Here is a 26,860-nt window from a genome sequence, read left to right as displayed (position 1 = left end):
GTCGGCATCGGGCGGTGTGCGCCGCTGCGCAACCCACCAGACGCCAGTAATGAGGGGCAGCCATTCATTCATTGATCAATGTTGAATATTTTTTTGAAGAAGCGGGGCAAAGCTCAAGTCTCGCAGCCAGCTGTTCTGAAACCTCACTTGTGTCCCCGGCAACGACGCCACGAAGGCCGATGAATGACGCGGTTCCCCATCCCATCTCAGTCGCTGATCTGTCGAGACTTGGTTTTCATTTTAATATCTTTTTTTCCCCTGCATGCCAGGGCAATATTTCGGACAAGGCGGCGTATCTCGAGCGGTTGATTCTGCCGCTGCCCCAGCCGCCCACCTCCGCCGGAAGCAGTGCGCCAACATACTCCGAGCCTCCCCCTCGCAAACAGCAACGTTTCGGACATTTCGCGGCTCCGTCAAAGTCGTCCGAGTTCCACAACCCCAGGACAGCCATCCTACTACGTTGTTGAAGACTTAGTCCGGCCCGGATACAACTCTTTGCACACTGTCACCTAGTGTGTGGTATTTTTCGGTTGCTAATTGTAGCGCATCGTAGCCCAGTCCTGAATTTGCTCACCGCTCGCTTGTCATTGAATTCTCAAGTGTCAGGAATGAGACTCTTGCCCCATTTGCATCTCTAACCACCTTGACACAGTGGCTTGCAGCAACCTGGCCCCATAGCCTTCTGTCCGAAATGTTGATTCGATATCAGTGAGATGCATACTCTGCCTGCAGACAGAGGCTGTTATAACAACCATGTCTTGACAGCCCATTGCCCTGCCGGGAACTTGGACATACATCATAACCGCATGCGAGAGCTGAGGCATCATTACGGGCGGCTTTATCGACGAGAACAGAAACTTGCATAAAAATAAAAATAAAACACCATATAAATGGTTCTCTTGTCGCTAAATCTAGACAAAGAAAACTTCATTACATTCCCACAGTATCCGGAACGCCGCTAAATGCTACCCGCCAAAAGGTGCCATTTGCTTCCCAATTGTCCTCCTCTACTCTTTCATATAGTCCCAACTTCATTTCCCTTTTGCCCTTTCCAATCACATTTACTGCGGCATCAGGTTCTCCCGTACGGCAAACATCTTGGTTGTCACGTTGGAGGTGAATCCATCCACTTGCTTGCTGTATTGCTCGACCTGCTTGGCGTTCAGCATACCCTCAAGTCGGCTCGGCTCCTGGGGCATCTTGAACAGTCGCTGCCACTCATCCTCGGGCAGAGGAGGCTGTTTGGCCACAGCACGCTGAGCATTCTCAGCCTTCCGCTTCGCCTGCCACTGCGAAATCTTCGCCTGCTCACGGGTGACTTGGCGTTGAAAGAACTGGAAGTTATTGAGGTCGGTGTAGTGGGACTCGATGCTCTCAAGGAGCAAGTCGCACGTCTTCTCGAGGAAAGGATCAATGGAGAGGTCGAGGCTGTCGATAGAGGGATACAGGGGAGGCTTGACGGCGTCTCTCTTGAGGTCTGAAACTGAGTTGGGCTGCTCAATCTCCTCTTCGGCGGGAGGAGTAGGGATCTGGTGGAGGAACGAGGTGAGGAGGTGAGAGTTGTGCACGTTGATAGGCAGCTCAGCCAAAATATCGCGGAAAGTGAGCTTTGACTTTTGAAGGCTGTACTCGTAGATTAGTATTTTTGACCAGCAACACAATGTGGGGGTTTTGGGATTATCTGGTAATATCCATACCTCTCAGTTGTGAACTTGCCCTCCTTGTATGCAGCCATAAAGGTGCTGGTGAGACGGAATGCCCGCAGCGTCAGGTTCCCCTGAGAGCTCTTGCTAGTATCGTAGACAAGCGCGACAGTTCGGTCGTTGTCCTTTTGGTAGTGGTACTGGTTCTCGATGAAGCCCATGTTGACAAAGTTGCCCATGGTGGCACTGGTATACCATCCAACATTGTTGGCGTCGACATTCACCTCCTTCAAGTGTCGGATCATCTCATTCTGGTAGGCAATGTTGGCCTTCTGTCGGGGAGCAGCGGCTGCGATCTGGGAGGTATCGTTTTGGTGGCCCTCGGTTACAGCGCCTTCGACGGTAGGGAACTGGAAAGTGTTGGTGATCTCGAGAACACCATTTTGATCCATACCAACAATAGATCCTGTCGCAACAGTGGGAAACGTCGAGGAGCAGTGCTTGGCAATTTTCATGATCACCTGTTATTCCCTCGAAATCAGCAAGTCGTCCAGCATGCAGCATATGAGCGAGGTGGGGCTCGCTGGGAAATTTACAACTTACCAATGCCTCGACCTGGACGGTCTGGAAAGGCGCATCTTTCAAAGCGTCGCTCATCTTGTCCGATTTATCTGAAGACACGTGTCGAATGCCGTAGGTCACGAGCAGGGGCTATCGCGAGTATGCGGGCGGTTTAGATAATGGCGAGATCGCTTCGTGGATTGAATATCGAACTTTTCGCGTGTCCGATTTGTGGGCGTTGTGGGTTGGAAGCGGTGAAAGCCGGCAGAACGTGGTGGGGGGCCGACTTGGGTAGAGTCAGCCTCGACAGTTCGGTGCAGCTGCTGTGCAAGCTTGTACTTTTCACGTCACTCGTTCAGGGCACCAACGAGCTTACAAGCTGCGGCCATCAAATTGACATACGACATTAGCTGCAGATAAGTGCTGCCATCAGTTTCTGTTAACCATAGACGAATAGGATATCTCTTTCTATCAAATATACATCAATCAGTCAAGTTTCTCAGTACTGCAGTCGATGAAAGCGCAACCGTTACTCCATCCATGCTCACTACAGAATGCGCTGAAAATCATCGCAGACGCCCGCTATGTGCAATAAATCAACATCTCAATCGTGACGTCTGCTTGGCTAACTTCCAAGTTTTTCATTATCATCATTATGCACTGCCCTTTTCTTTGTTGCTGTTGCACCACTAACTAGGTGATGCAGCTTCCAACTTTACTCCCATTCGGTGATTTCCCAGCCGTCAACATTGTCGCGCACAGTCAAACGGTGCTGGTCAATCTTCCAGTAGGCGTAAAGAGAACGCGTGGCGCTAGCAGCCTTACGATGAGCCGGACCCCTCCCACCTTCTAAAGCATCTTCTCGGGATCTCCAGACACAGGTAGCCAGGTTTCGCAGTTCAGCATCAGGTGATCCAAACCAGTATCTATCTTCAAATCAGCATTGAGACGATGAGAAACGGGTGGATTTCAGCGATCTGCAGACGCACTTGAGGAAGCCTCCGCTGGCAACAGCTTCGGCATGTGCAGCTTTATCCAGTTCACCAAGATGACTGTAATCCGTGCTGGGTTTGATCTGAGAACGAAAGGCGACGATATAGAATGACGTCTCTTTGAAACCCTTGCCGGAGTTTTGAACGAGCTGCTTCAGTTCGTCGAGAACCTCTGGCCAGTTGAACGACTCAGTGTACGGCGCAGTTGCATAGTCCTCACGAACAGCCTGGAGGCGTGCTAAGGCTAGCGAAATAAAGGCGTTTTCACTGTCGAGTGATTCCAAGTCTAGGAGATGTTCAGTGTCAACATAGGGAGACTGAACAATAAACCGTTGCCCAGTCAATGCATGGTTGCGAAGCGCAGAAATGGCGTCCTTCTCCTTGGTAAAACTAGGAACGTCAGCGGGCAGTGCAGCTTTCAGTCCTTGAGCAGCCATGTTGATGGGAGCGGGGTGTTTCAGCAGCGACTTTTACAACGGGAGCGGCCCTAGGGGAGGAGTCAATAATGATGAAAGAATAACTACGCAGTTATGCCGAACGCTGGTAGAGGCTACTAAACGAATGGTCTACAAGGAAAGGGAGAAAAAAAGAGAGGGACATTGGGAAATGTGTGGGAAATACTCCTGCCATTTAAACAAGACGGAAGGAGGGATAGCTGGCAGCAGCAACTGGCAGTAACATTTTCTGGGCACACACCGCTTTGGCATGGCAAATCCTCGTCAGAAATAACGACACGAGAAGCTAGGACTCGGTAATGTCAGCAAACCTCCCGGTGTCAACCCGCATGGCGCTGGGGCAAGGATTAACTTTGTATCAGCTGACCAGTCACCGTGGCTGATAGAGTCTCAGTACCGATGAGGACGTCGGAGTCGAATATTTCGCAATTCTCGGACTAGCAAAGCCAAGAAAATTGATCCGTGCCGGGTGGCTTGGCGGATCCCCCATGAAACTCGAGAGCTTGAGTGGCTGTCAGTCACACTCGCCTTCTGGTGGAAACAGTCCTCCGGCCGACACCGGTGCGAACTGCCGTCGCCGTTGGATGAACGATGAGCGACGAATACGGTGAACACACAATATCTCCTGTCACTCCTATCGAGTACTCTTTACCTCGTCCAGCAATAATGGATCTAGGTTCGGCTACAGAATTCCGATCAAATACAAACGTCAAGCCCGGTGGCCGGGTTCCTGCACGCTGGCGTGGCCGGCTCATTGCCCCAGACCTAGTTAGTCGTTAGATTTCCGTCCTTGTGGGTCCTGCCGCCGGCACGACACTTGACCCTGGATCACACCACCGCACCATTTCACAACAGGCAATTGCATAAGCCACGCGAGACTCTAATAAGAGATGCTAATAGAAACGCAAGTACTATCAACTGAAACAACGGACCATATACAACCATCCTTACGAGCGGTTCTAAATTTTTACAGTGCGTCATGCAGCATGAAATTCTCCGAGGCCTTCGCTCGTCCTTCATTAATTCGTAAGGCTGACGCTGACCTTCCCCCCTGGACATCTTCAGATTGCCACACGCTCTCTTCTGCACTCTTCTCTCCGGTCGGCAGTCTCCATGTTATCGCCATGACTCCAAACTCCGGACTCAGCTATACCCCCATGAGAGCATAAATTAGTTTCAACACAGAATCGCCGAAATGATGTCAGTACATGCCGAGGGTCGATATGAGACCTAGGCAACTCGAACTGCCGCCACCAAGACATCCAGAGCACTCCCATGAGAGGCGCCATTGGCAGCAATGACAGGTCCTGTCCACGCAACGCCCATTTTGTTGGTGTCATCACGGTCTGTGTTCCATACTGAGTCAGCGTTCTTCAAGATGAAAGCCCTGATATCTCCATCTTTGAGAGCCTGATTCAAATATCCCAAGTTTCGGACGAAGACTCCCTTGAATTGCTTGCCGTCGAATCCGCAGGCCTCCTTTTGCGTCTCGCATTTATCTATCTCGACCAGAATGCCGTCCTTATTGGAGAGCGCCTGAATGGCTGCCATAGCTAAAGTTCTGGCAGTGTCAAGGACACCGGCGCCCAGTAGAGAGTCTCTCGAAAGTTCGGTCAACCCCCCCAATATTACACCTTGATTTACGGACCAAGTTTGTGAGCCATTGTTCTTGCAGTTTGAATCGAGACCGTCATTAATCAGATTCTGGCTATTAATCATACCGCTCTTCTGGAACCAGTGCCACTCATCTTTTGCAATCTGAGCGTACGTTCGGTTGGTAGGAATGCGATTAGCCAATGAAGCAGCAACTGTAATATGAAGTTCGTTGGCAATTGCGTTAACATATTCGCGATCCTTGTTCCAAAAAATCCCGCCTTTGCAAGGAGTACCACGGCCGGTTTGCATATTATTAAAAATGTCGGCCGCCGTTTCAAGATAGCTCGCATCTCTTGTTGCGTCATACGAGTGAATTAGCCCCAAGGCCCACCAGCCTTCGTCATCGTAAAACTGGTTAACGAAACCAGGGAACTTTTTGGGGGCATTTTTTACTGTGTTGCCTATAGTGTTGGCGATGCCCAGTGACTTTGCGGCTCCAGGCTGCAAGACGGCAAAGTCAGCGAGGGTTGTGAGGGCATTGGCACTTTGCCACCAAGCATCATCCCACAAACCGGTGTCTTGCTTGTACCAGTTACTGTTGAGAGCCTTGATGGCAGTGGATGCTTCCCGGGTATACTGTGCCTTGGTAGCAGACTGCACTTCTTTGGCGAAGAAGGAAGAAGCGAGGGCTAGGTACGAGGCTAAGCCTGTGATTGAACACTTTGACACCATGTGGAAAAGTGGAAGGCTGGATCTCAGAATATATGGAACTTGAGAAGGGGGATAACAATACAAAAAGCTTCACAAATTTAGACGAGCGAAGTTGCGGTTCGAATGAAGCGTGTGGCAGCTATATAGATGGCCTCTGGACTACAGCATCTCTAGTCAACACAGATCAGCGATGCTGTCTCGAACTATGCTTTGTTCTGTTTCGAAATGCGAAGCTGCACATCGAGGCCACGCTAAGGAGAGATAGATGGAAGACAAAATGGGTCGACTCAAACCGACCATGACTGTGCCGGCTAATACTACCATTCCCTGTCAAAACCAAGCTACGATGCAAACAAAGCGCCATCCATGACATATGTAAAATGTATACCCCATAGTGAGGGATGGATACCTTGGACCTTTGTTTGATTGACCACACTTGCGGGACTGTTGACGCTGAGAGATTCATGATATATGACAGAGCTCGAGGGCTCAGACCAAGCGCCACAACCCCAAGGGCGGCTTCTCGGAAATAGGACATTTTGAAGGGCTCATCGAGGATTTAGCTAGGCGGTTGGGCGGCTCAATTTGAGTCATGGGTAGTTGGACGATCTCAACCGCCCTTGCGATCAGTTATCAGTAGGCTTCGGCCGGTTCATGCTGATCGTCGAGGGCGATCAGCACGGATGTCTTAGTTGAGCCTGGCTTCAGTCTCAACTCACGGACACGTATGACGAGACGAGCATGACGAATAACAAGAACGAATTGATATGGGTATGTCTGAGTACCTACAACCCCTCCTTGGGTCCAAAGTTTAATAACATAGCATAGTTGTGTTGTAATCTGTTGTCTGTATACTGCTTTGCAGAAGTCAGACAAGAATAACAAAGAATAACGTTACTCGCTCTGGAAACCGAAAACAAAGAGCAACTTGCAGGCGCTACTCCGTTGTTTCAAGTGCAACAAAGAGCCTTAAGCAAAAACACCACCAAGTTACTTTGCGGGGCAGCCACCTGAAAGCTTGAGCCAACTTTAGAAACTAATACACGATAATGGTCCCATTTCGAATTGCCGGAGTTCTCAAGATCTGGTCAATCCATCATGTGAATCCCTTGGCACATTGGCATCTTGACCCTGTCACATGGAGCCTTCCGACTTATTTAGCCTCTTCTGCAATACCTCTAGGTGCCTCGAATACAGCTACGAGCCCAATGTTCACATATCGACTGACATCCTGGTGCAGACACATGGTGCGATGTGATTCGAGCCACTTCAACACTGAGTGGCGTCAGGGTAACATCGCTAATCTCTCAACTTGTCTTGTATACCTCCCTTTGGCGGGTGCTCTTCCAACGTCTACGGGAGCATGAGTAGAAGCGGCGTATGACTGGGGTGTTTTCTCGCCCCATCACCACAGGATAGACAATATTTCCAGATGCGGAATAAAGCAGACTTTTCCACGTCACTCGTTTATACTTCCATAAAACTCATTTAACACTATGATTGGCCTCCACCGTGGTGCTGTACATCATCTGTAACTCCAAGTCACAATCGTCCAACCCGATCTACAACGACCTTGCCCCGCGAACAGTCCCCTCACGATATCACAACGCCGCCAAATCATCGCCATCCATACCGCTCTTTCTCCTCCGCAACCACAGCTTCGCACCATCATACGTCCCCAAGTACAACGAACTCCCCAACGCCGTCCACCCGGAACGGAACAGCGCCCCGCGAAAGAATCCCACGAGCCCTCGCTCGTTGTAGATCTGCCTCGTCACCGTCCACGAGGCCACTCTCCCATTCTTCCCTCCGCCCTCACCGCTCCGACAACCCGGCCTCGCCGCCGTGAGCATCATCCTCGTCTTCACAACATCACTCGGCGTGGTGACCCATGCCGCAACAGCCCCGGCGCCCCCCGCACTCGCACCCGCTACCAAACCCATCTCCAGAACCCCCCTCTCCTGGCTGCCTCGCTGACGTCTCCTCTCCCAAGCCCACGAGCGCAGATGCTCGAAAATCGGAAACTGCAGCGCTGTAAATGGCAAGTTGCGCGCTACAAGCGCCGTGTACCCCGTGAACAGCCTCCTCGGCGCGTCGCCAGCGGCAAGCTGCCTCCAGGCCTGAAGGGACGTGGACGTGCGTGACTTGGTACGGTCCTCACGGAGAATTTGGGCGTTTTGCTTGATGACTTCTGCGGGGGCAAGGACCAGACACGATGCCAGTTCGGCGGTCGCCGAGGCGGACGCGTGGACGAGGGATTGATGCAGGGGTAGGTTGCCGATGACAGCTTTGGCCTTTTCGTACGTTGAGAAGAAGAGACCGGCTGCAAAGGTAAGTATGTGTGTTCAATGCGGGTGAGCGTGGGTTGGAGCAATACCTGCTGGGAGTGTGGCCAGGACCACGCTCCCTATCCCTTGGTACAAGCCCCTGGGGGCCAGTGCTTTCCGACTGGAAGTCCCATATGCTGAGAGGTAATCTTGGCTTTGGTAGCGGGTCTTGAGGGTGTCAAGCGGATAAACGAGGACGTCGACGGTGAATGCGGCGACGGCGCCGGCCTGCAGGCGTTAGATTGTGTGTATTGAGTCGGTAGAGTTGAGGCGCGTACGGCATATATTTCCATTATACCATGGCTTTCCTACTGTGAAATACGTCTTATCTGTCTCTATGCACGTGCGATATGTCTATTCACGGTGATCAAGCGCCGTGAGGTGGTGAGTTGAGGTGGTGTTGATGATGGTCGATATATGACATCATCAACTTGCAGGACCACACAACACCAGACTACAATCGATATAAGACGACGAGACGTCTCAAATAGTCATTACCATCAATCAGTATATGCATGCTAATACCTATGCCCGACACACGCTCACATCGCATACTACCCCAAAGTCCCATGCGAGTCTCCGCCGAACCATACATTAACCAAGCTAAATGTTGCTTTGCGCATTCCTCTATAATAGTTCTATGCCATGCCCAAATCCAGACCAAACCAAGTAAAGGAAACAAAGGATACACATTTATTTTCTTTCTTTAAAAAAAAAAAAAAAAACCAAATGCAATCCTTCGGCATAATTATAGCTTGCTTCGAGATCCGCTGTTGTCCTCTGAGACAACCACCACCACAGCACAAATGTCATCGACTTTGCCGCCGCGCCACTGTTCATGTGGGTAATATTTCTGCACTTCCTTTGCAAACGGCCCGTCAACCTTGGTGTTGATACTAGCCGTCTTCGCGGCGCCAACTATTTCTGTGGCAAGTAGACTCTGCAAGGTAACGGTTCTAGGGGGCTTGCCGTTGGGCTCAGCCTCGGCGAGGCTCGCGGGCCTCGTTAGCGAATCGATGGAGTCGGCGACGCGTACTCCGCCGGAGGGGGTCATTTGCCAGGCGCCGCTGGAGACCATGACGCGGCTGGCGATTTTGAGAATGTCGTGGTTGAAGAGGTTATCTAGAACACCGTCGGTAGCAAACATGAGCACGTCGCCGTGGCGGACGTAGTGCTGGGAAACGTCTGCGTCGCGAGGCAGATCGCTTAATTGCGCGCCGCCAAAGGCCGCCATTCGTGCAGCGACGCTTGGTGGGATGAGGGATAACTGAAACGGGGTGTTGAATGCGTGGGTTTGCGGTTCTGAGTAGGCGTTTACGGCGTTGAGACGAAGTTGTAGGAACCCCGAGTCGCCCAGGTTGGCTACGTCCAGCGTTCCGTCTGGGGCTGCTATTCCGACGCAGGCCGTACTACCGCCAGCCTGTAATGAGCGGTCGTTGCACACAGCGTCGTATCCCTGTTGCATGAGTCTCCTCGCTGTCAACGGCGGGCTGTTCGCCGGATCGTGCTGGTATGCCGATGCGGCCATGTAGTCGCAGAAGCCATGCGAGAAGTCGGCCGGGTCGACGCCCGAATCCACCCAGCCACCGACGCCGTCTGCGATACCGAAAGCTACGGATCCAGAGTCGTTGATGCGGCTGACGAAGAAGGCGTCGTGGCCCGAGTCTGGCCGGGAGGAGCGCCGCCGGTGACGGGGCGGTTGGATTCGGTTGTATGGGTTGAAGTGGAAGACGTGGGTGGATGGGTCGTAAGGTCGGTCTTTGCCGATGAAGGAGGCGGCGATGTGGTATGAGAATCGGGGGGACGTTGGGAACGATGCTGAGGATGTTGAGTATGGCGATTTTCGCGGAGCGTCTGGTGTTGGCTGGCGCATGGCTAGCGCGTAGGTGTGCGTTGTATAAGTAAGAGGAGAGACTGGCGAACCGCAGACAGCGTCAGCTCGGTTCATCGTTATCGAAGAAAATACCATAAAATACGAGAAAAGCACATTCGGTTGCTGTTACCTCTAAGTGATGCCCGCCATGGTGTTGCGGTCGCAACCCTGGCGCTCAATGCAGCCATCTGGGTTGGGTAAGAAGATTTTTGACGCACAAGTGTTTGGCGTGGGAATGCGCGACGGCGTAGCCCTTGGAACAACAAGGATATGCTCGTGCGATTGCCCAGCTGCCTGCAAGGACTTAGATGAGAAGAACCGCCATGATGGGTCTGGTGAGAATTTGCATCGACGTCGCGCGCGCAGGGGCTAGGAAAATCTGGGGAGGCGAGATATCAACTGTCTGGTTGAAGTGGTCTTGTCTGGCTGGTCGATTGATAATTGATTGCGTCGATACGCGGGGTCTGGCGCTGTAACTTGGTTGGAAAGCCCTGGGGGCCAGGGATTACAGGTGGCTGCTGTCGTGGGATAGGGAACCGCTTGGGGGGGTTACAGGCCTCCTTCCTGACATCACCAGGCGATTGCCTGCACGTGGCGTCAGTCGGTCGACCCCCATCGAGCATGCTGTGCAACCTTGGGAGTTTGTAGTGGGGCCCAATTGCAGACTTGCCTTACCTAATGTCAATTCCCCGGAACCCCGGACCCCAAGACCTACCGTGGGTTCTGTGGCCATGCAATTTGTTACCCGCCCTTCACCCGGCGGTCACAAGCCTCTTCCCGGCTTTCTCCTTCTTAGCCGAATTGACAATGTCGCGGTCCTGATTGGCCGCCGGATACTTTGCGGTCCAGCGTCCCAGTAGCCGAGGATGGCTACTAGTACTTTCGACTCCCAATTTCATGGGCGAACACACACCAACATTCTACGTCTCTGTCCAGCTCCAACGGCGCGATACGAGCGGCGGAAATCCGGAATCGTTGGTGCCAATTGAACAAGTCCGTCCCGATTTCAGCAACGGTTGTCGCTTCAACTCTCTTCTCTGCTCTCTACTCTCTTCTCTCGTCGCTCGCCGACTTACCTTTCCCGCGTCGCGAAAATGGCTGCTCTCCGCTCTACTTCTTCCCGAATCCTTGGCTCGTCCATCAGGACAGCCATGCGCCCTGGCGCTGTCTTCACACGCTCAATGGCATCTGTCAGCGAGGCCCCTCATGAGAAGGCTTCAAACATGAAGACATTCCAGATCTACCGATGGAATCCCGACACCCCTACCGAAAAGCCTCGAATGCAGTCCTATACCATTGACTTGAACAAGACTGGACCCATGATCCTGGACGCCCTCGTCCGTATCAAGAACGAGCTCGACCCTACCCTGACTTTCCGAAGAAGTTGCCGTGAGGGGATCTGCGGTAGCTGTGCCATGAACATTAACGGCCAGAACACCTTGGCCTGCTTGTGTATGTATTACCACATCATGTGCTGCACTCATAATATCCCAGACTTGTCTCAGCTTGTGCAGGAGGCTATGCAGACATAATGAAGCTGACCACCATTGTACAGGCCGAATTCCCGCCGAGAGCTCTAGCGATGTCAAGCTGTATCCACTGCCTCACACCTACGTCGTCAAGGACCTCGTCCCCGATTTGACCTACTTCTACAAGCAGTACAAGTCTATCAAGCCTTATCTGCAGCGCGACACTCCTGCTCCTGATGTAGGTTGAATTTCTTGGCAACCGTGGGGGAAAAGAATTGGCTTGGCTAACAATTTCCCAGGGCAAGGAATACCGCCAGAGCAAGGAGGACCGAAAGAAGCTGGACGGTCTGTACGAATGCATTCTCTGTGCCTGCTGCTCAACATCCTGCCCTTCATACTGGTGGAACTCAGAGGAATATCTCGGACCTGCTATTCTGCTCCAATCTTACCGATGGCTGGCCGACTCCCGAGACGAGCGCAGTGCCGAGCGTCGTGCCAACCTGGAGAACAACATGAGCCTGTACCGCTGCCACACCATCCTCAACTGCACCCGTGCCTGCCCCAAGGGCCTGAACCCCGGCAAGGCTATCGCCGAGATCAAGAAACAGATGGCATTCGCGTAAGCGGTGTGAAGGTTTCTCGTTGAATGGATATGAATTGGTGGAGGCTTCATTTATTTTCACTTTGTCAAGGTGTCTAGGGCTGTTCCGGCGGAATCAAAACGGTCGTAGATGTGGAGGTATAAGGAGGGGATAAACATGGCCCCTGTGTACAAGCATGAGTAGTGTACGTCTATGTCGATAGGCAGCAGCAACTTGGAGAATTTTTTTTTTTTCGTGTTCATATAACCAGCACGTCTTTTTTTGCCCTCCGAGCCTCGCCGTCCTTGGTCTGCAGTCTCGGCAGACAAGCGTCCCAGATGTGTCGAGTGAGCCGTTGGTAACACATTTGATTGTGTTAAGCGACGTGTAGGTGTCAAGTGTTGCCGCCAGTAGCCACATCCATCTTCACAGAAAAAGCCCAAAAACATGCCTACGCACTAGGTACTTACTCAGAGGCACCCGAGGAGGTGGCCGTGTGGCAACAGACGAGGTCGCTTCAACGCCGTATACTCCCGATGTCGTTCTCAAGTCCCGCGAAGGTGGCAATAAGTCTGATACGACATTGTAGTATAAGACAGGATTATCTGGTGGATGTACAAAATCTGGCATCGAAACGCTTTTTGTTGCTGACGGCTTGTACAACACAATCTAGCTGGTTGATCGAAATATCGCGCAATGAGAGAGGAAATCGCCGCTAACAAAGAAGCACGCGCGCGCAGTGGAACAAGTCTACAACGGTGCGATCATCACCGTGCAGGACGTAGGGTCAATGACTTGTTAGTCCATCCCTATATGTATGCTTGCCGCCGCTTCGGGACCGCTTTATCGACTGGGCAACCGGCGCGTCTTGCTTGATCACCCTTTGATAAGAAATAGTCGGGAGTCGGGTTGCTGGTTCACGTGCTACAACGTGTGTATGTCGAGATTGGAAGCTATGGATCGCATGAATATGGACATGTCATCGATTGAACCCACCCACCTTGGAAAGTGACAATTGAAAAGGACAGATTTGTTAGCTACCTTAGGTAGGTAGATAAGTTCGCTAGCCAGCTTCTACATTAAGCTTACAAGCTACTTAGTAGGTTGAGCGGCCTAGACACGAGGCCCAGATAATGAATCACTGGTTGGCATAGCACCATTTAGTTGTGTGATGATATTTAGATTTTTGCGGCGCGTCTAGCCGGCTTGATGCTCATGTTGGCCGGGGGAGTTTGATAGTAGATTCGTCCTTGGGAGATATATAAGTCTGGTCGATCCTGCACTTTGTGCCAGGCTCATTTTTCTGATGCATTTGTGTGCTACTACGAAATTTGATTTTATGAGACAAGATGAAGTTGACACGCACTCTAGGGCTTTTGACCCTGGGCGGCGTTGTTGCCGCGTCTCCCCATGCAGAGGGTCCTCAACGACGGTGTAACACGGTATGTATTGAGGGGGTCAACGATTGTGGACAGACGTGGGCAAAGTAAGAATTCTCCTTCTCTTTTCTTTGTTTGTCCCAAATAAAAGCATTTATATGTTGTTGGGTTATCACACATTTCGTTCTTCCTGTTCCTGCTATTTACTAAACTTAGCTGACCAAATGAAGGTGTTATGACCCATGCTATCAGCCACTGCCTGTCGGTCCAAAATGCACGACAACTCGCAGAACTAGCGCGTCCACAACTCACACGTCTAAAACTCGCACGTCCAAACCTCACATGCCCAAAACTCACATGTCCATTCCTTCCGCGCAGCCTACTGCCGGGATGTAGATGACTGCAAGACTCTGACTATTTGCGCCGATGCCGAAAATAAATGTGGCGTGCGGTACGGGGGCGGGCAGATGTTATTAAGACGGTTGTTTCCCAGCTTAGCAGTCTAGGTGTGCCCCCGATTATCGGCCTCGGCTATTATCAAGCCTCGTCCAAGCTTGATGAGGACCTCAAGTGCGCCTGTTCGGGTGGCGGCTACAACTGATGCTTAGGATGGTGTGTGGATGACGGGTTGGTGAGGGGAATAGTGGTGACAACACACGGAGGGTTGAACCGTGCCAGGATAGTTAGATGATGATTAGTGAATCGAGTAACGTGAAGTTAGCCCTGATATTATGGCTAATAGTATGCGTTCCCGCTGCCGCTGCGATTCACGCCATAATCTGCTGATGTCCCTGGGAACGCGCCAGCTGGTGCGGACGGTCCCTTGGCGTCATCATCCGAGCTCATATCACCGAGATCATCTTCTCTGTCGGGCAATGACCGCATGGCTTCCAAAACATCTCGATCCAGCGTAGGCGGTTGATATGATTTGACGGTATGGATCTCTCGGCCAGACGGCATTTTGGGCAGGAGAGTGCTGACTGGCGGGATGGCCTTGGTGTTCATCTAGGGAACGTGTTAGCTCGCGAATAATGATAAGATTTCTGTGGCATACTGACAGTGTCATTGATCTTGTTCCACTTTTCGTCAAGCAACTCAATGATCCTCGCCTCCTCAAGCCTACCTGCATCCGAACCCCAATCCGTCTCCCTTTCCACACGACGATCCTCCCGCTTTTCACTGATATCCTTCTTCAACCGGCTCAGACTGAAGCCCTTTTTCGCCTCCTTGGCCTCGATACCTAATTCCTGCAGACCAGCCCGCAGCCAGCCAATGCCTTCGGCGGTCTGCCCACCTAGCTCGGCGTCGATGCCGAAAAATCGGCAGGCCTTTGCTCTACTTGTGCGACGCAGGTCCTCCAGGTATTTCAGAAGCACTGGGTTCACCTTGCTGGAGCCAGAGCCGGCAGATTGTAGCAGTGAGGAGGCCTTGGCTGCATGGTCAGACGCGGCGAGACAAAGGCGAGCAAAAAGATGGGCTCGCACTTTGGGAATATCGGGGGCCTTGAACATCCACTCCTTATCCGTCTTGTTACGGTCCTGGGCTACCGCTGCCGGATACGGATCATCTTTGAGCACGGCTAGCAGTGTCGCTTCTGCCAGAGCTAGCGACGACAGCGCCCCCGCGGTAGTAGGCGCAACATCTGCGCATGGTGCCGTGCTGGAGATTTGCTCGCTCCGTAACGAGAGGTAGTCGTAGATTGACGCGGCGTCAAGTAGGTGCTTTGTAGCCGCCGTGATGGCGGTTGTCCTCTCTTTGGTGCCCAAGAAACTCGTCGTGGTCATGTACAACGGCTGCAACGTCGACCTGGCTGTCAAAGTATACGCATATGCCAGCGAAGACAAGACAAAAAATATTTCATACTCCAACGAGGTGATCTTTACACGGGGTCTTTCTCTACCGGGGACAATGTCGCCGGACAATGTTGGCCTCCAGCTGATGGATGGCGCCGTCTTCAAGACAACGCTTATGACCTCACCACCGTCCAAGCACTGTGAGCTCACACCGGCGTCCACGGCCAGCAGATACGGCAGATAGCCGTCGATGCTGGAGATGACGGCGGCTAGACTTCGGATGCGTGTATTCGGCGGCGATCGTTTGTGCTTCTTCAAGGCGTCTCTCACTACCCCTCGTTGGCCACTGGCGGTCAATGGCAACGAGGGGTGTGAATCACAGCTGAAACATGAGGAGAAAGAGAATGAGGATGTCGTGGGGAGAACAAAGGGAAAGGGCATTTTGGGCGAGGCAGATTTATGGAGGGCGCCTCTGCCGGTGGTTAACGAGGCTCAGAAATTCGGACAACATCGAGAGCGAAGGCGAGGCAAAGGGTCTCCTGTTGGCGTGGTGGGAATGCAAAGTCTTGGCCTCTCAGGATTGATGCGAGTGGCACCGTTTCTGGGGGAGCAGCTCGCACTATGCGCACTACGTCGTTCGTCGTCCGGAGCTTGAGCTGCTTCTAGAAGCACCGGACATTTTGCTGCTGTGTGTGCGCATTGAACAGCTTGACCAGAAGACCGGATCCAACAAGGCGCGAGCTCCACCCACATCAATCATCCATGAAGCCACATTCATCGTGCTCCGACCACCACCCCTTCTCCAGATGAGCATCACGAGTGCCGTCCCTCATTGACCCCGTCTGCGCCGTCGCCCTCACCATGGCAGGGGCAAGTCCTTCACCTCACAAGCCCAGGCGCAAGCTCAAGCAGGGCAATGGCAGCGACAAGCCTGCCCGGGCGAGACCTGAAGCTTTGGTTCGAGCGCCGTCCTTCCCCCTGGCGGCGTTTATGTGGCCGGCCCGGACGTCGTCTACACAATGGGAGGTGTTGCCGGTGATTTTGATGGTGGTTGGCTTGTTTCGATGGGCCGCAGGGCTCTGGGGGTATTCTGGTGAGCCGACGCAATGCAAACTACATGGTTGAACCCGCGTGGTGCGAGACTAACTGCGCAGGCTTCCAACGCCCTCCCATGTTCGGTGACTACGAAGCGCAACGACACTGGATGGAGGTGACGGCTCATCTCCCCATCTCACAGTGGTATTTCCACGACCTGCAATGGTGGGGGCTCGATTATCCGCCTCTTACGGCATACCACAGCTGGCTCATGGGCAAGATTGGGTGCTTGATTGAGCCTGCTTGGTTCGCACTCTTTACCTCTCGAGGCTCCGATGACCCAACCCTCAAGATTTTCATGAGGGCAACCGTCATCATCTCCGAATATCTTATTTATATCCCCGCCGCTGTCGTCTTTGCTCGACGATACAGCAGACTAAGTGGCGTGGCTACCTGGACCAGTTCCGTCGCCCTCGTTGCTATTTTAATGCAGCCCGCCACGATCCTCGTTGACCATGTCCACTTTCAATACAATACAGTAATGCTGGGTCTTGTTCTCGCCAGCATTAACAGCATGTTGGCCGAGAGATACAAATGGGCCGCCGTCTTTTTTGTGGCCGCGCTTGGCTTCAAACAAATGGCCCTTTATTATGCCTTCTCCGTGTTTGCCTACCTCTTGGGCAAATGTGTCCAGCCAAGAATCAACATAATGCGACTTACTGGCATTGGATTGGTTACGATTGCCTCATTTGCAGTTCTGGTCCTGCCCCTGGTTATCGGCACACTGTACGATAGGCACCGAGGAATCGACTCATGGCCTGATGTGGACGGACCACCGCCACCGCTTCCACTGTTCCCTTTTGTTGCCCAATATCTTGATACCCGCTCTGCTCTTTATGCTGTAATAGAGCAAATGATTCAGATGGTCTACCGTATCTTCCCCTTCTCCAGAGGACTGTTCGAGGACAAAGTGGCCAATTTCTGGTGCGCTATGAATGTCGTTGTTAAACTTCGCAATCTCCCCACCGACCTGTTGCAAAAGGCTGCTCTCGGTGCCACGCTCCTGTCCATTATCCCACCGAATCTGGTCCTCTTTATCCGGCCAGATAAGAAGCTGCTGCCGTTGGCGTTTGCTGCCACTGCCTGGGGATTTTTCTTGTTCAGCTACCAAGTCCATGAGAAGAGTGTCCTCCTTCCTTTGATGCCAATGACTCTGCTGCTGGCTGGAAAACAGGGACTCAACGGCGACACGCGATCATGGGTTGGGTTCGCCAACCTTCTCGGGGCTTGGACGATGTTCCCATTGCTCAGCAGGGTAGATCTAGCCGTGCCATACACTGTTTTGACGCTGTTATGGGCTTACCTTGTCGGACTGCCCCCGACATGCTGGACCGCTCCGTTCATGGAGGCCGGGCCTGCGCCTAAGCAGTGGGCAGTTGCTATTATTCATTCTTGCTTCTATATATTCATGGGCGTTTGGCATGTCGTCAACGCCATTGTGCCCCCGCCCGCTGATAAACCGGATCTATGGGTGGTGGCCAATGTCGGTGTCGGTTGCGCCGGTTTCATGCTGTGTTACTTGTGGTGTTTCTGGAAGTTGCTGGTAGACAGTGGCCTTGTGGCATGGCAGTCGCCAAAGACGAAGACGCAATGAATTCGTTGTACTATTAATACCATATAGAGGATAGAGTAGGTGATACGCAGACACTTGCAATAAAATATGGTTGGTAGCCATTGCGTGTCAAATTATGCCGAAAGACTCTTGAGATGCTAATAATGTGTTGAACAGAAAACTACACACTAACTTGTCTCATGAGGTACACAGCTTCGACCCTAACACTTTCGTCCCGTCAAGTGTTGGTTGCGATTCTCTTTCAAACTTCAGCGTGTACGCACAACTTGGCCTATCCGGGAACCTGCAATCAAAGGCTCCGCAATTACCAGTGATTCACAGGATGTGGTATTTTAAATCGCCTAGTTTTCCGCCGCATAGGGCAAATCCAGCCGCTACAACAGTATAGCCGAGTGTGCAAACACTCTGTCTCGTCCGCGGTCCAGGCTAATCGCCCAAGTTGCTTCGCTCCGAGTCCCAGCATGTCAAACTTGATGGCGTAGGCACGAGGACCACGCTCAGATCGAATAATCTTCTTTGTCTGCAATCCCTCAAGGGCCTCGGAAAATAATCTACACTCGCCTCGCCAAACAAAGAAGCTCGACGACCAACATGACCACATGAAGACGGCGGCTTCGCCTACAACGAGTTTCCTTCCCACACCTAGACATGCTCCAATTTCGCACTTCCCAGACTTGTCCCGTCTATATCCGAGTCCCTTTCTTTGATTGCTTCTCACTTCGGGCAATTAATTGATATCCCTGCAACTGCTCCCACGGGTTTCCCCCGTAACCGGGCTGTCGGCTCTGGGGCCCCTGGGTGATCTGGGCGCGGCAAGATAAAGTGCTCGCAGCTTTGGCGGCTGTCTGGACGAGGTGGGACGCGGCATTGTTTTCCCATACAGAGGCGTCGAGGCATAGAGGCCCAAAATCCTGTATTTTTAGGGACGCATGTCCACAGTGGCGGCGGATGAGGCACGTCCAACCCCAGCCTTGGCTTCGGCTCCAGCGACGTTTGGGAACGTGAGCCTCTGCGTTTCTTGTTGCCAGATTGTCTAGAACCCCCTTCCCGTGGGTGGCAATGTGTTTGCCTAGATTGAAGATGTGAGGATTGTTCCACAGCAGGCCTTTGTTGCTAGTTGCAGGATGAAACATTTGATCTTGGCGATCCGCCCCGGGGGCCGAGAGAGTTCGTGGAGGTTTGAGCATGGGGGTTGAGACGATTCGGAGCGTGGCCGGCGTAATAGCAGCGGGATGCGGCACTATGTCGTTTGTTGGTTCGCCATGCCCAGCGTGCAGGCTTGTCCGTGGTGGTGTGACGAAACAGAAGACGAGGCTGTCGTGGAACACACAGCCTACGGTGATATCAATACTCGTAGACAGGGCACCACGGTTCCGTAGGCACGAGGCTGTCCGTATACTTGCGCGCGTCTGGTCATGTCGCCCATCACCGTCCCCCTCCTGCCTGTTCCTGAGACCCCGTATCATGATGCCATAAACACCAGACATGTCCCGCTGCGCAATTCATCCCAGCCCCCTCGTCTCGAATGGGGCCTCAAAAAACCCCATCCGGCAACCTCACGATCCATGGAGCCGTGGCTGCAATGCAATGCAAAGCCCACTTCCCTTGCCCCCGGGTCCCTCTCCACGCGGTTCATGCCATGCACCCGTCCCGCTTGCGCATATGTACGTACGTATGTATCCGTCCTGGCTGAACAAGCGCCCACGCGGGAATTAAGACGTCTCGAAACGAGGCTAGTCGACTTGCCGTTTCCGGCTTTGTTGCTGGCTGCTGGTCTGAGCTTCCTCACGACTAGGGCCCGTAACAAAGGGAAGAAGGCTGATGAGTTGCCTCCCCCACGGCACGGGTTCCTGGCGACCGTTGGGAAGGGCTTCATATGCATGCACTTGGGGACTCTGAAACCAATCAAAGGTGTGAAACTGCGCGTTGACCACGTGGATTTCTCCTCTCTCTGGGAATCTGGATGCCTCGAGGAAGACCAGGGGAGGGGGATGGTGGATTAAGCGAGAGAGTGTTGAGGTTATATAAGTCCAAGTCTGCTGTGCTGCCAACACGATGGCGGTTTTGGATTCCGCGTCGAGAGTGTAGCTTTGTGCGTTTTTCTCTTCTGTTAATTACCTTGAGCAAGTCTCATTTTTTCAAAACCCATACCCAGGTCGCTTACAGTTGGCGCTGGCGCGGAGCAACATGGCGGCTTTTACTTTACTCATGCAGTTGCTGCTCTCCATTGCTGTGCTGGGAGACGCGGCCCATGCGAATGGATTGTCTACAAGTGACCATTCTGTATCACATACAAGCCTGCTACCTTTAATATCTTCATTGCCGGCTGCAGAAACAACATACAATGTTGTGCCACGCAGAATACTAGAGAACGAGGTGAGATACTTGGCTCCCTCAGAGTCTCGGGCCTGTTACTAACCGCTCAAGTATATACAGATTCGAGACGCGGCCGGGTCTCTGACAACGCCTGCACTGCTGCCAAGGCACACGAGCATGCGCATGGCAGGTACCGCCGCAAACGCCCGGTTCAACCCGCAGAGTGAGAGGAAAGACTCGTATGGCGGGATTTGCTTGGTGGTCATCGCCGTGGGAGTGGCAGCATCCGTAGTGGTTCTGATAGTTGCGTCGGTGGCAGTTTTCTGCATCAGGTGCAAGCGTTGCACGACAAACGTCTTGTCGGCCGTGGAGGAACAGAAATGGCCCAAGTCCACAATGGTGTACGAGGCGTATCCCCCTTGGCTGCTCAAGATACCCAAGCAGCCTGGACAGCCGCAAGTCCCGGTACTGCAACGGGGGCAGTCTTGGGCGTCGACGAGCACCATGGCAAACAGCCAAAACGATGCCGTCTCCCCAATGGACCCCCAGACATGGGACGGCGCTCAGCACCCTTGGTATGTAATGTCCCGGTGAATTGTCGATATTGGTGTTCCCAGTCACTGACATGCTTGACAGCCAAGTTTCGCCTACAACCACGTACATGTCTCCCCTGGGATATCCGACAATGCAGGGCCATCAAGGCGTTCCGCAGTGGCAGCCGCCCGCAGAATTGCCCACGACGCCAGATCCTGGAAATACACCGCTGCCGAGTTATCCTGCTACCATGGCAGATGCTCATTTGCCGCCGAGATTTTCGTGGACAGGAGAGGAGGAGGCGTCTTATCGGCCGTCATCGTGGATGAAGCGGTAGTGGGGATTCTTGATTGTATTTTTATTTCCATTGCATCTAATTTGTTGCATTAGCGAGGCGTTGGGATTCATCTGGCACGGTACCTTAATATTGGGGGAAAGGGGGGCAGAATGTAATCATCATCACATAGGTTTCATCACATGCATCGAAATAGCGAAATAATTTCAGAAAATTGCCAGTCGTAAATTCCATGGACCGAGGTCTATCACGCCCGTGTTATAAAAACCGCACGCCAGCCCAATCCACGGGCCCAATCCCCCTACGCCAGAGACATTGAAGAACCGTGGCACTCCCCGACCTGAACTTTTCCGAAATTCGTGCGACGTCGTAACCCTGCAGGCTTCTCCGCAGAAACCGCTTAGTCGAAGAGACCGAAGCCCATGTCCTCATCGGACTCCTCCTTCTCCTCCTCCTTCTCCTCGGCCTTCTCCTCGGCAGCAGCACCACCGGCGGCAGCGCCACCAGCAGCGGGGGCACCGCCAGCACCGCCAGAAGGAACGGAAGCAAGCTTCTCGGAACCGGCAGCAATGAGCTGTGGACATGGTTAGTATAACATTGCCAAACTGGGTGCCAGGGTATATAAGCATTGGTTCATACCTCGGAGACGTCCTTGCCCTCAAGCTCGGAGAGGAGAGTCTTCAGGCGGTCATCGTCGGCCTCAATACCGACGGCAGAAAGGACGTTCTTAATGTCCTTGGCCGAAGGAGAGTTGTTGCCAGCGAGGCCGAGGAGGAGGTAAGCGGCGAGGTGCTTCATTTTGAATGTAGTGACTGTTATAGAAAACTTGTCAGACTTTGAGCTCGACTTTCAAGCATTGTGTGAGTATCGCGAGGGGAGCAATGCGCCAGAATTTATAATGGACTCGTGCTATATTGGGACGGTTTGGACTCACAGGTTAAGTGTCAAAGAAACACGAGAAATCAATCAATTTAACCGCAAGTTGGGCGGAGACTGAAGCCTTCGAGTTCGGTGAGGTTGTGGTTGGAGTTAGACAAGTTGAAAGGTTGGCGGAGCCGAACAAAAGTGGCATGCCAATTTTGCAAACCTGTGGGCGACAAAAACGTGATTAGCGAGGAAATTCTTAGGGCGAACTGGATTGATGTGGGGGCACCGACAGTGGTACGTACCTGACTGGCCAACACCCATGCCGGCCATGCTTCTCACCAGCCACATTTCCATCTTGCTCCAAACCGCCACAGACATCCCGATCTCCTCACAAAGAGTCAGGCATCACGTGTCCGATTATCGTCCGAGAATTGTGGCGTATTTTATTCGCCGTTTTTTTTTGCCCCCAGGCGCAATGTCATGGAGCGTGCTGCTGCAGCTCTCTGCCAGCGCATCTTCCTTTTTGATTGCTTCTCCTTTCCTGTAGTGTGGCTTATCGAAGCTTGCACCGACATCCTCCCCTTTTCTGAATCTTTCTCTACTGCAGCAGTGCGTCGCCGTTCTTGAAACCTGAGCTTTGCCAACCCCTCGCATTCGTTTGGTTTACTAAGAAAGGTTGATTCACCCAACAGCTGGCTTAACGAGATTAGACTTGTTGGCTCCCGCCACATCTTCCATGCCTCGCGTTACATAAATACCAACGCTTGCCTGCTGCGGGAGAGAAGGCAAGAGAGCAGAGGGACACATAATATCATCACATTCAAGTCTCTTACGACAGAGGCCAGGTTATCATCTACTGGCTCGTGTCCACCTGGGGGAACTTCCGGTAAGGCAGCTACAATGCCGGTAGGCTCCACCCCATCCAAGATGTTCTATATTCCTCATGGTACAGCTCAGCTGACATTTCAAAATATAGATCGGAGACTTGTTAGCCCAAATCAGCGGCGGCAAGTCGACTGCCGCGTCCGGCCCAGGACTCAAAAGGACCGACTCGATTCCGAGTAAACGCAAACCTAATGACGATCTGCGTGGAGATGGCTCAAAGGCATCACGTGTGATGACCTCGTCTGGTGGTGTTGGTCAGACATCAAGGTCGTCTGGTGACAGGTCGAACCTTCAACAGCCGTATACTGGAAGTGCAAGGCCGGGAAACACGCCTGGCAGCAAAGTGGCCGGTTCGGCATCCAAGCCATCCAAGTCCACGAAACCGGGTCTTCCAAGTCGACCTGCGCCATCACCTGCGGCCGCCGCACCCAAAGCACCGCCGAAGAAGGGATCATTTGCCGAGATTTTGGCCCGTGGACAACGGGCTCAAGCTACCATGGGGCAAGTGGGCAAGATCCAACACAAGAAGGTCGAGAAGGGCGCTATCAAGAAGGCTCGGGACGAACCACCCCCTGCAACATCCTCCAAGGGACGAAACGTGGGTGGATACGTCGGAACATCAAAGCCTGGTCAGCGCAATGGCGTCAACGGCCACAAACGGCCGCCAGGTCGTCCGATAGACACCCGTCCGGGCGCCGGTGCCCGTGTTCCTGCAGCTCGTGGCAAAACGGCTGCTGCTGCAGCAGCAGAGGAAGAGGCAGCCAAGAAGGTCAAGAAGGCAGCCCAAGCCACGACAGGTTACACAGGAACGGCGAGACCGAAGCCAGGAAATCCAGCCCGGAAGAAAGATGTACCTCGCGGTGGAGCGTTGCTCAACGCCACCCGACACAGCACATCCAAGAACTCGTATGAAGACGATTACGACGAGGAGCTAGACGATTTCATCGAGTACGATGATGAGGAAGACGAAGGGGGTCCTCGGTACGACTACGACTCGGAAGGTTCCTCCGATATGGAAGCCGGTCTGGATGAACTCGACAAGGAAGAACGCCGCGCCGAGTTCATCGGCCGCAGGGAGGACCAAGAGGAAGAGCGTCTAGAGAAGACTCTCAAAGCAGCCAAGGAAGATCGGAAACGTAAAGCCCTCGAGGCACTTCGCGCAAGGAGACGGTAGGTTCGGACGATGGAGTAATGTGATATTTCCGCAGGATATCAAAGTGCTTTCTTTGTTTATTCACAACTAGGAAGTGTGAAAGTTGGAAGTTGGACAAGATGGCGTTTCAGATAGGCCTTTGGGACGTCTTTGGTGGCATAGTCATTAGCGACGGAGTTTTGTATAATTTCTCAGTTTGTTATCCATCATCACTTTAAGCTAGCATTCATGAGGGCTGATATCAGAGCGGTTGGATTAAGATAGTAGAATGACAACATTTGACAAGTCATGACTCCTATCCTCGTGTGTCTGCTTCAGAAGAACAAAACTCCACCTTCGGCACGAAATTTCATCCACTGACTGAAGTTGGGCGTTCAAATTAGGAGTGTCTACTACCCGTTGGCAGCTAAGTGACCCGTCCCCTTAGTCGCAGACTTGTATAGGGATATATATACATGAGCTATGCATGTATTTACATGGGTACATCCATAATGCAGTTGCTATAATGGGGATCCGCGTAAAACTACCGAGAAAACTCTACACACATGACAGAAATACCATTAACACACTTTGGTTATCAAATAATACATAATCTACATCAAGGTAGATCGTCCGTCTTGGACTTCTCACCATTCGAACTACCGTACGGTTGTAAAAGCCAACCTTCATAGTGCTTCACCCCTGGATCGCTGGCACTGTCAGCACTAGGGAGAGTTGCAGGCTGAGGGTTATTTTGACGTGGCGTGGTTTCTCTCTTGACAGGTGGAGGGGGCAGAGAGGCTGGAGCAGCAGGAAGTAGACTTGACCGAGACGTCGCAGGCACTGGCGCCACGTTGGTCTGGGTGCCGTCCTTGTCATTGTCCAGCCCCGTCTCTTCCTCCCGGGTTCCCTCTTTCTCATCGGCTCCATTAGTTGTAGATGTCATGATACCCTTTTGTCGCAGGTAATTGATGGATTGAAGAACGGCTAGGTCCTCCTGGTCCTTGTCATTCAGAATCAAACGTTGCTGAATGGTCATGCGGCCATTATTGGCCTCACGCTCCTTGATCGCTGCTTCCCTAACCTCAGGATCGTGAACGAAACGGCACTTGCCTTTCTTCCCGCATGTACCGCCAGTGGAGTAATACTTGCAATGACGGCTTATATCTGCCTTCTTGGCAGAAGGGAGTGGTGGTGCGGTCTGTACTCGAGAAGACATAACTTCTGGCTTCTCGTCGTCCGAGTCATCAGATGGGTCCCGCATCTCATCTCCTTCGTCCCCTTGCTCTCGCTTTCGCTTGATGGAGAACTCAACCTTACGAAGCTGCTTCCTCAGCTTGTCCGCCTGCTTTTCAAGTTCTGCCGTCTTGGCTTGGTCCTTTTGCGCCACCTCGGCAGCTTTCTTTGCCTCCATACGCGCTTTTGTGGGATAATTCCTTCGTCGTTCAGCCAAGAACGCAGCAACGTCACTAATTCTGTTCGACTGTCAGTACATGATGAAAGTTTTTTATTTTAAAACAGCAGGATGATAGTTCGACTTACTGAAGGGTTTCTGCACCAATCAAATCTGTGAGGATCTTCTCCTCACCCTCATCATCTTCGGTTTCTGATTCTACTCCTGGAGTTAGGCCGAGGGTGTTCACCTTACGTTTCTTCTTCTTTCCAACCGAGGGAGTATCTGTCTTAGGCTTATTATTGTCACCATTGTGCTGCTTGCCAGTGCGGTTTTTATTGTAGTGATTGGATTGATGACCACTGCGGCCGCGCAAGCCATCTTTATGCCCACCACCTCGGCCTCTCCTTGAGTGATTGCCGGGATATGGAAACGGCGGTAGAGGAACACGAGGAGCACGGGGATTATGAGGGTATGACTGGTCATATGGCACTACAGCCGGTGGTAAAGGATCATGCAGGTACCCATGACGAACATGTTCCGTCCCGGGCGGCTTTGGGCCTCCACGATCGCCATACCCTCCCCGTCCGCGACTATTAGAGTAATGTGAGGGCTGAGGAGGACCCTGTGGACTCCAATGCGAAGGATTTTGAACTGGGTGGACTTGATATGGCTGCCCATATGGTTGTGTGGAGGCATATGGTGGCGGTTGCGCATGCTGGGAAGTTGTTGGATATGCTTGAGGGCCATAACCTGGGTGGTAGTTGGAAGCAGACAAGGGTGCAGGGGCATGGGGATGTGTGCCGTGAGGTGCATGAGCGGCATGTTCACCAGGCCACTGTGGCGGATAAGGCGGATGAGGCGGATAACTGCCTACAGGAGCATGTGCGCCGCTGTAGGAGGCCTGATGATGTGGTGGATAGGGTTGACGCGAATATTCGAACGGAGCCTGAGAAGGTCCATGATGGTCTCGAGAACGGGGATACTGGCCGCCGCGACCCCGAGAACCTTGAAATCCCCCGCCTCCCCTATTTGGACCTTTGTGAGGATATGAAACGCTCGGATGCGACGAGTAACCGGAACTTGACGGTGGAGGAGGCGGAGGAGGCGGACCGTAGCCGTAACCAGACATGACGACTGGATCGGTTGGAGTAGCTGCAGCTTGCGGCGCTACCGACAGAACACTTGTCCGTATATCAGTATTGAACGGAGGGTTCAAGCAATTGCATCGCAAGGGTTCCGATACGAGATCAAGTAGGGTATCTGTGTCGTTGATATTCGAACCACCGCTTGGAGTAATGAAGAGCGCGAAGACGGTCCAATCTTGGAAGAAGAGGTACGCAACCGCAAATCTAAAGACTCCAACAAAGACACAAAGACTCTAAGATGA

At 52.6% G+C, this 26,860-nt stretch overlaps 12 protein-coding genes across 12 annotated transcripts; 4 read left to right on the top strand and 8 right to left on the bottom strand.

Annotated features, from left to right (window-relative positions):
* Positions 1-1,061: 1,061 nt before the first annotated feature.
* On the bottom strand, positions 1,062-2,300 carry MAA_03377 (eukaryotic translation initiation factor 3 subunit H; the record flags this gene model as incomplete). Its single annotated transcript, XM_007821375.1, has 3 exons — positions 1,062-1,623; positions 1,698-2,164; positions 2,247-2,300. 3 exons carry the CDS (start codon positions 2,298-2,300, stop codon positions 1,062-1,064), a joined length of 1,083 nt encoding a protein of 360 aa, XP_007819566.1.
* Positions 2,301-2,919: 619 nt separating this feature from the next.
* MAA_03378 (eukaryotic translation initiation factor 3 subunit-like protein) lies at positions 2,920-3,633 on the bottom strand (the record flags this gene model as incomplete). The annotated part of the gene is made up of 2 exons (XM_007821376.1): positions 2,920-3,130; positions 3,194-3,633. 2 exons carry the CDS (start codon positions 3,631-3,633, stop codon positions 2,920-2,922), a joined length of 651 nt encoding a protein of 216 aa, XP_007819567.1.
* Positions 3,634-4,881: 1,248 nt separating this feature from the next.
* Positions 4,882-5,979, bottom strand: MAA_03379 (glycoside hydrolase family 76 protein; the record flags this gene model as incomplete). Its single annotated transcript, XM_007821377.1, has 1 exon — positions 4,882-5,979. One exon carries the CDS (start codon positions 5,977-5,979, stop codon positions 4,882-4,884), a length of 1,098 nt encoding a protein of 365 aa, XP_007819568.1.
* Positions 5,980-7,559: 1,580 nt separating this feature from the next.
* Positions 7,560-8,578, bottom strand: MAA_03380 (mitochondrial S-adenosylmethionine transporter; the record flags this gene model as incomplete). Its single annotated transcript, XM_007821378.2, has 3 exons — positions 7,560-8,281; positions 8,336-8,513; positions 8,564-8,578. The coding sequence occupies 3 exons, from the start codon at positions 8,576-8,578 to the stop codon at positions 7,560-7,562; spliced, it is 915 nt and encodes a 304-aa protein (XP_007819569.2).
* A 455-nt stretch (positions 8,579-9,033) lies between these two features.
* Positions 9,034-10,233, bottom strand: MAA_03381 (5-azacytidine resistance protein azr1; the record flags this gene model as incomplete). Its single annotated transcript, XM_007821379.1, has 1 exon — positions 9,034-10,233. One exon carries the CDS (start codon positions 10,231-10,233, stop codon positions 9,034-9,036), a length of 1,200 nt encoding a protein of 399 aa, XP_007819570.1.
* A 1,019-nt stretch (positions 10,234-11,252) lies between these two features.
* On the top strand, positions 11,253-12,250 carry MAA_03382 (succinate dehydrogenase iron-sulfur protein; the record flags this gene model as incomplete). The annotated part of the gene is made up of 3 exons (XM_007821380.2): positions 11,253-11,610; positions 11,714-11,865; positions 11,927-12,250. 3 exons carry the CDS (start codon positions 11,253-11,255, stop codon positions 12,248-12,250), a joined length of 834 nt encoding a protein of 277 aa, XP_007819571.2.
* Positions 12,251-14,322: 2,072 nt separating this feature from the next.
* On the bottom strand, positions 14,323-15,821 carry MAA_03383 (BRO1 domain protein; the record flags this gene model as incomplete). Its single annotated transcript, XM_007821381.1, has 2 exons — positions 14,323-14,592; positions 14,646-15,821. 2 exons carry the CDS (start codon positions 15,819-15,821, stop codon positions 14,323-14,325), a joined length of 1,446 nt encoding a protein of 481 aa, XP_007819572.1.
* A 420-nt stretch (positions 15,822-16,241) lies between these two features.
* MAA_03384 (glycosyltransferase family 57 protein) lies at positions 16,242-18,069 on the top strand (the record flags this gene model as incomplete). The annotated part of the gene is made up of 2 exons (XM_007821382.1): positions 16,242-16,473; positions 16,535-18,069. 2 exons carry the CDS (start codon positions 16,242-16,244, stop codon positions 18,067-18,069), a joined length of 1,767 nt encoding a protein of 588 aa, XP_007819573.1.
* A 2,166-nt stretch (positions 18,070-20,235) lies between these two features.
* Positions 20,236-21,235, top strand: MAA_10985 (WD domain-containing protein; the record flags this gene model as incomplete). Its single annotated transcript, XM_011412930.1, has 3 exons — positions 20,236-20,424; positions 20,485-20,939; positions 21,001-21,235. The coding sequence occupies 3 exons, from the start codon at positions 20,236-20,238 to the stop codon at positions 21,233-21,235; spliced, it is 879 nt and encodes a 292-aa protein (XP_011411232.1).
* Positions 21,236-21,593: 358 nt separating this feature from the next.
* MAA_03385 (Ribosomal protein 60S) lies at positions 21,594-21,991 on the bottom strand (the record flags this gene model as incomplete). The annotated part of the gene is made up of 2 exons (XM_007821383.1): positions 21,594-21,767; positions 21,833-21,991. 2 exons carry the CDS (start codon positions 21,989-21,991, stop codon positions 21,594-21,596), a joined length of 333 nt encoding a protein of 110 aa, XP_007819574.1.
* Positions 21,992-22,960: 969 nt separating this feature from the next.
* Positions 22,961-24,119, top strand: MAA_03386 (Chromatin SPT2; the record flags this gene model as incomplete). Its single annotated transcript, XM_007821384.1, has 2 exons — positions 22,961-22,966; positions 23,037-24,119. 2 exons carry the CDS (start codon positions 22,961-22,963, stop codon positions 24,117-24,119), a joined length of 1,089 nt encoding a protein of 362 aa, XP_007819575.1.
* A 577-nt stretch (positions 24,120-24,696) lies between these two features.
* Positions 24,697-26,602, bottom strand: MAA_03387 (zinc finger domain-containing protein; the record flags this gene model as incomplete). Its single annotated transcript, XM_007821385.1, has 2 exons — positions 24,697-25,552; positions 25,620-26,602. The coding sequence occupies 2 exons, from the start codon at positions 26,600-26,602 to the stop codon at positions 24,697-24,699; spliced, it is 1,839 nt and encodes a 612-aa protein (XP_007819576.1).
* Between the last annotated feature and the right edge of the window lie 258 nt (positions 26,603-26,860).

Source organism: Metarhizium robertsii (assembly GCF_000187425.2).
Source record: "Metarhizium robertsii ARSEF 23 chromosome Unknown MAA_Scf_3, whole genome shotgun sequence".
Classification (NCBI taxonomy): Eukaryota; Fungi; Ascomycota; class Sordariomycetes; order Hypocreales; family Clavicipitaceae; genus Metarhizium; species Metarhizium robertsii.
Note: the sequence above shows the minus strand (reverse complement) of the source record. Positions and strands in the feature narration are given on the sequence as shown.